This window comes from Limulus polyphemus, unplaced genomic scaffold, assembly GCF_000517525.1.
Source record: "Limulus polyphemus unplaced genomic scaffold, Limulus_polyphemus-2.1.2 Scaffold254, whole genome shotgun sequence".
Classification (NCBI taxonomy): domain Eukaryota; kingdom Metazoa; phylum Arthropoda; class Merostomata; order Xiphosura; family Limulidae; genus Limulus; species Limulus polyphemus.
Window position 1 is genome coordinate 707,263 of NW_013665864.1, and position 7,608 is coordinate 714,870.

A 7,608-nucleotide genomic window follows, 5' to 3' on the forward strand; every position below is an offset into this window, starting at 1 on the left:
AGGGACGGCTAGCGCAGATAGCCCTCGTGAAGCTTTGCGTGAAATTCAAAAACAAGCAAACAATTTAATAAATTCATTGCATCTTCAGCATTCATGACTTAGTGTAGGATTAGTAGTGGAACTCCGTAATATAAAAACGATTGTTCCTAATAAGATGTTCGATAAAATACTTGATAAACTAATCAGTATAATATTCCAAAAAATTGCTTTTCTTCTTGTTCTTATTGCATTTATTTATTCTTATTTTAATATATATATAATTGTTGCTTTAAAAAGCTTATTAGCCAGTAATTCGTTACGAAGACCGTAAAACACATTGATAATAGTAATACACTATGAAGACTGAAACGTTTATTAATCGTATTGATTAATCATGAAGATTAGAAACCATTCATCGACAAAATTATTCTCAGAGTCGAGATAAACATATATTTTACTATGGAAATCAAACAGTCACCGTGGTCTTTCCGAAATCTGTTATGATACAGTCAGTTGAATCTATTAATACCACAAAGTTCTATTAAACATAAGGTTATTAACTGGACAAAATATTTAGTGAATATAATTCCACCTCCACCCCCGAAACAAATTCGTTGTAGTTAGCTTCCGGTTGAAAAGGCTAAAGTAGCTATTTTAGTAAATGGATTAAACGCGAATGGTTGTTTCATGTGTGTGTTTTTTACTTGATTTTTGTTGTTTTCAGTAACATAATTTGATGTCTATTTTTCACCACGAAACGTTAATTTCTACGATTTCTTGACCTAACTATTTTTAGAGATTTCTCTTTTTTCAACAATTAGTTGACAGTTATATTTAAAGCCTTCAGGTCTTATTTAAATGCTTTTTAAGAGACTGAGCATATAATATTGAAATAAAAGTTTAATTCAAACTTGGCTAAGTTTCTCACAATCCTTTCACAAATATTTCTTCTCTTTCTGACTGAATATTTTTTGCAGTTCGGTAAAAAATAGGTTGCATGCGTAACTTTTGAATCATAAGTAAAAAATATTTGTTTTGGCACAGCTACGCTCTTTCCACCGCGGGGAATTAAACCTTGGATTTTAGCGTTTTAAGACCGAAAACTTACCGCTGACTCACCGGGAAAAAACTATGAGTAAAGAAGTCAAAGTGATGTAAAATATCCATTGATAGAAAATCATCATCAAATTACACAAGGAAACATGATATACTTCTTTTCCAATTTCCTTTCATACATATTTTACTTCTAACGTCTGAAAATTGGCTTTCTACAAACATAATAATAATAATAACACCACGACAAGTTTTTAGCTTCGATTATTTTGTTATAAAAGCAAGTTCACTAACGTGTTTACATTATCAAACGTATTTTGTAATGGAATGTTAACTAATGGCGACATATATATTTCAAGTTTTGGGGATAAATAACTTCGTAAATGCGTATAAAAACAAAACATTTTTTAAAGTTCACTCATGTCAAGACGAGTAATGAAGATATTCAATAAAAGTAATAAATAATAGCATAATGTGGTTTACAACACACTTTTCGTGCGCAACTTTTGTAACTGGTGATATGTTCAGACATTTACAATCTCATAATCAGAAATAATAGCACCCAGTTGGTTTCGATATACTTAACCTTTCCAAACAAGTGTCAAACACATTCTCTTAGTAACGGCAAATTCTTACGCTTCACTAAAACGAATTGCATAAGTCTCCTTTCGTTTATTACAAGATTAACGTATCTACCACATTTGTTGATAACACAAGCTTGCGATGGTTTTATTGTCTTGAAATTTTTACATGTTCTATAGTAATTCTGTACGCTGAAACCGAAAATGATATCCATTTTTCTCCATCACGTCATATGTGCTTTAACATCAGTGAATCATTTTTTCTGAAATTAGGTCACATTTTGTTATGCTTGAAATGTTGCTAACTACTGGCTATAGATTTTTCTTGACCAATCGCGATGTGAAAGTCTTATCGATTGTTCTAGAACCCACAAGAAACACATCGCTAGTATATAAACGGTTAAGAGGCCGCATGACGTACCATTTCTGGATAGTATTTGTTTGTGCGTGCACTTTGACATTATTTTTTCTTTTCAACAGGCCCCGCATGGCCAAGTGGTTAGGGCGCTTGACTCGCACTTTGAGGGTCGCGGGTTCGAATCTCCGTCACACCAAACATGCTCGCTCTTTCAGCTGTGTGGGCGTTATAATGTGATGGTCAATCCCACTATTCGTTGGTAAAAGAGTATCCCAAGAGTTGGCGATGGGTGGTGATGACTAGCTGACTTCCCTCTAGTCTTTCACTGCTAAGTTAGAGACAGCTAGCGCAGATAGCCCTCGAGTAGCTTTGCGCGAAATTCAAACCAAATCTTTTCAATATTATTTATTCGTCGCTATGGCAACAAGAGATTGTGTAAATTACCCAAATATATTCTGTTACGCTTGTAATCTAAGTAAGAGTTTTTTCTCCGATTTGTAAAAAATCCTTACATGATAGAAAAAAAATAATATTATTTTCGAAATCTGTGTAGCTGAAATATGGAAAATCCGTTTTTAAAACCAAAAACAACTTTTATGAAGTTTAAATTCGCAGGCCTGTGTATTGTTAGTAGCATCGTGTATGTTAGCGGTTATTGAAGTAACGTAACTTAGCTATTTGTGTAGAAAACCAGTCACGTTTTTTTCCCTCTCATAAACAATGTCCACCTGTGTTAATGTTACTTTTTTGCGCTTTCTTAGAGCAGGATAGATTCATGGACCGATCGCACTACAAACGAACGTTTTACCAACTGAGTTAGAAAGTTAACACACTAGTCATTGCAAGTAAGGGACATTAATAATTAAAATAATTCAGAAAATAAAAAGATAAACAGATTGTTTTTATAACAATAATTTCCCTCAGGTTTCCATGAAAGTGATTGTACATCTCGTTCTTTTGCGGAGTATATGCTTATTTAACTCCAAGTTAGTCTGAAAAATATTTTAGCAAATCGAACAAAACACTCACTTATCTAGTATCCTAAACTGACAAAGATCGTGAAAAATACCGGCTGTAACAAAATATTCTATTTGATTCTGCCGAAGGTGTTCTTCAATTTTATAAACACGATGGGTCAAATAGCTTTAAATTTATAAGAATATTAATAATACGAAAATTAAAACATAATCCAATAATGTACGATTTATTTTAACTTGTAGTCTACATTTTTATGACATGAATTGGTTTGTTTTTCTACGAGGATCCCTTAGGTTTGTCTTTAAGCCCAATTAAGACTGAAACGTTTAAGTAAAAGTTAAGTTCTATGTTCTGAATCATTCTTGTGAGAGTCGCCTATGGATTTGTACAAATGTAAAACTCCTGATAATACAAATCAAAGTTCGCAGCTACATCAGCGCCAATGTAGATTGGAAATTTCGATATAATACTATCGACTGTGATTTCTTAATCTAGTATCGAAGAATGGTAACGTTGGACGTATGGATAGGATATGAACACTGAATGTCGGTAATGGGGCTGATTGGACTATTTCTGTGGGATTGTAGAAAGGGAAAACAATACTCGTGTGTGATGAGTGTTGAGAGCGAGTAGCCTTTGTATCAGGTGTGTGGAGAATGGGAGTACAGATGTTAACGGATTACCAGTTGGAATTGTTTAGGATGACTAACCTTTTGTATCAAGAGTGAAGAAAGTGCTCTCAAGGAGTGGAGAGTAATTAAAACTTACTTGTTTGGATTGTGAAGAATGGACAGATTTGCGTATCGGGAGTGCAGAGAGTAAACGACTTCGTCGGGAGTACAGGAAATAAATAGACAGACTCTGTGCGTCGGGAGTGCAGGGGGTGAGCAGACTTTATGTGTTAGAAGTATACAGGATGAATGAGCTCTTCGTGTTACAAAACTAGAGAGTGAAAAGACGCAGACTCTGTGCGTCGGGAGTGCAGGGGTGAGCAGACTTTATGTGTTAGAAGTATACAGGATGAATGAGCTCTTCGTGTTACAAAACTAGAGAGTGAAAAGACGCAGACTCTACGTGTCAGGAATACAGAGAATGATATAAACTCTGTGTAACGAAAGATCAGAATGTCAATGGACGTTACGCACCATTGATTAATCTGAAAACTGAATTAAACAACCAGTCTTCTTTTTCTCCCATTGAAAAAATTAAGTGGGAAACCTCTGTTAAGCACATTTCAATAAAAAAATACAGGCGACCTATGTCATCTTTATCGTAATGGTTTAACGAAAGAATGAATATGAATATATGACATGTTGAATCTGTTTAACATAACAATTTAGGATAAGTAGATATTTAATCTATAACATATCAAACTTTGATATTCGTGGAACAAGAATTTGTTTATTCGTTTGTTTTAGAGAAAACTACACAATAGAAGACTTCCCCTACTCTGTCCACCACGGAGAATCGAACCAAACTCTGATCCACTAGGGGACGGAAAAAAAGAATAACTGAAAAAAACTGTATTCTACCAACACTAAAGGTCAGTGGGAAAAAATTAAATTGTGTTTTTAATTGTTTTATAGAAGTTGTTTTGAACAAAAATAAAACTGTGACTTTTCACACGAGAAAAACAATTTAAATCAGTCATCGTTTACATAACGTAAATAAAACATATAAACACAAAGTACTGCAGTTTGTTCGTCAAAACTATAGTGCGTGTAAAAGACAAGTTTGTGATATATGTTTAAATGAAACAGCTACTTTCACTAATACTCTGTTAGTGAAGAATCATTCTTATTTCCCTGACTTATTTCTTTTTTAAATGCCTCCAGGTGGTCCAGAGGTAAGCTTGAGACCCTATGGTACTAAAATTCGGGGATCGATACCTGCGATTGGCACAGCGCTGGTAGTCCATTGTGTATCTTTGTGATGAACAAAAACTAACTTTTTTATACATGAGACCTTATGGTACTAAAATTCGGGGATCGATCCCTGCAATTGTCACAGCGCAGGTAGTCCATTGTGTATCTTTGTGATGAACAAAAACTAACTTTTTTATACATGAGACCTTAAACAAATCGGTTTTTATTTTATAACAACAAAATAAAAGTAATATAAAACAAGCATGAAAAGATTTTTACCACTTTACAAATCCTCTTTTTAACCTGATAGATTAGCCCTCAGTTTAATTGATTAACTGTTAACTGTACCATAGATAGGCACAAAATAACGCATGTTCATGACGCTGATAAAACCAAAGTACGTTGATATTGCCGAGAAAGTAATAAGTTAAAACAGTATTTGTCAAAATGAACCATGTTTTTAAATCTATTGTGAGCATATATTTTGTATCATATATATATATTTTAAACAGCTGTGTATGTGAGAAAATCTTACCTCCAACTTCACATACGATGATATATATTAAGGCCAGTCTTACCCAAAGCTTCTGTCTGCCTTCCGTCATTTTATAAGTTATTCTATATATATATACGTTTCCAATAAATTAACTCTTAAGCCTGAAAACAAACTGATTTATTAGCCCAGTAAGCTTTTAAGTTATTTCTGCAGAAGAATTGTTTTCAGTATTCTTCTTATTCAGCTGCAGCTACTGGACTTTTCTATTCAACAAGTTGAATCTGATGAGCAAAGTGAGCTAAACAGCTATTTATTGTAAGCAGTGTGTTGCAGGGTATCTCTCTTGTTAGCCAATTAGTGATTTGCATTTAATTGAAGTTATGTGGCACACACGAAAATGAGCCAATGAAATTACAGTCACTTTGTTTTCACACCATTATGAGTGGTTGTGTTTCTATGGATATAACAACCTCTCACATATACGAATAAAGAATAATTTGAGAGAGTGTTTCTTCGGAATCTATATGTTTTAATAGAAAATAATGCTTTTTGGAAATATGAAGACCTTTTCATTCATGACTGGGTTTTTTAATGCCTACTATTAAATAAAATTTTGAAAATGATATTAAAAGGATACGTAAATAACTTTCACTTTCAGAGAAGAATAAAATAAAATAAATAAAATTCCCAGAGTAGCTTCTGTGTGTTTCAAAGATATCATTATGGACCAAACATGTTTACTTTACGTAGGAAGAGCATCCGTGCCTTCCACCTAACTCAAGGATGACAATAAATGTCACCATTTGAATGATTTTAAACTGATTGGTCTCTTGTTTGCACAATTCGTATTGGATGCTACAGTAAACAGCTAAATCCTTAGAACAAAAATAGGCAAGTGATTAATGAATGAATATTATAACATCGTATACTATCATACTAACGTGTATTCTTAGAAACATGTCTTCCAGTGTTACTTATTCAATAGTGATAGTTAACTTAAATGAACTTCAGCGTGTTAGTATACTAGTATACGATTAAGTATACACTAGACAAGCAAGTGTCACTCTGATCTGTGTGTGTCATAGTTATATAATTTACAGGAAGTTATAAACAAGAGCGTATTACTAATTCGAATGAAGACTGAATCGTGTTGTAAGGTACCTTAATATATCAATGGCTGAAGTGTAAATCGAAATCATAGTGAAGCCAAAGAAACTCTTAAGTCTGTTATTCAAGCAAATGAAGCTTTAATATATATATATGATAAAAGTCACGATAGATGTCTCATCCCAAATATTTGGTCTATTAATTTACAATAAGCGTTCAAATCCGTAACTTTAGATAAAAATTTTATGCAAGCAATTCTATGATATCTCATGTAATTACAAGGTTAAGGTATACATATCTCGAAAGATGCATGTCGCTATTCCTCACTGTACTTCATCGTAATATAAGTAACAAGTTGGACTTTGACTTTGATTTAAAAAACAAATAAAACATAATTATCTTATACAAAACCAGAGACTCTGTAATACAGTTTACTACTAAAATCTATCAGTATTGTCTTTTAGAGTTGAGACGCTCTGTTGCTAAGACATTCTCGACTCTTAGCATATTAGGCGAATTTATCATAATATGTAGTCTAGATGGGGGTGAAATTCTGCCGGTACTCACCTGCACTGAGTACCGGAACTTATTTTGTAAGCGTACTAGTACCGGGACTTATTTGAGCTTATTTGTAATTTTTTAAGTTTACACGTACATATATTTTATTTTGCAAAAACAGGCCCACTTCATCCAACAGAATACCTCTACTTCTTTGTTCGAGAATTTCACCCCTGAGTCTAGACATTCCACTTCATCCAACAGAATACCTCTACTTCTTTGTTCGAGAATTTCACCCCTGAGTCTAGACATCCACTTCATCCAACAGAATACCTCTACTTCTTTGTTCGAGAATTTCACCCCTGAGTCTAGACATCCACTTCATCCAACAGAATACCTCTACTTCTTTGTTCGAGAATTTCACCCCTGAGTCTAGACATCCACTTCATCCAACAGAGTACCTCTACTTCTTTGTTCGAGAATTTCACCCCTGAGTCTAGACATTCACTCCATCCAACAGAGTACCTCTACTTCTTTGTTCGAGAATTTCACCCCTGAGTCTAGACATTCACTCCATCCAACAGAGTACCTCTACTTCTTTGTTCGAGAATTTCACCCCTGAGTCTAGACATCCACTTCATCCAACAGAATACCTCTACTTCTTTGTTCGAGAATTTCACCCCTGAGTCTAGA

At 33.9% G+C, this 7,608-nt stretch overlaps 1 protein-coding gene across 1 annotated transcript in view; it reads right to left on the bottom strand.

The window, feature by feature from the left end:
- LOC111085154 overlaps positions 1-5,568 on the bottom strand; it is a 15,281-nt gene extending 9,713 nt beyond the window's left edge. Inside the window, exon 1 of the mRNA XM_022382524.1 lies at positions 5,350-5,568. Coding sequence (XP_022238232.1) covers positions 5,350-5,419 — 70 coding nt within the window. The 5' untranslated portion in view covers positions 5,420-5,568. The remainder of the gene's footprint in view (positions 1-5,349) is intronic.
- Positions 5,569-7,608: the final 2,040 nt, after the last annotated feature.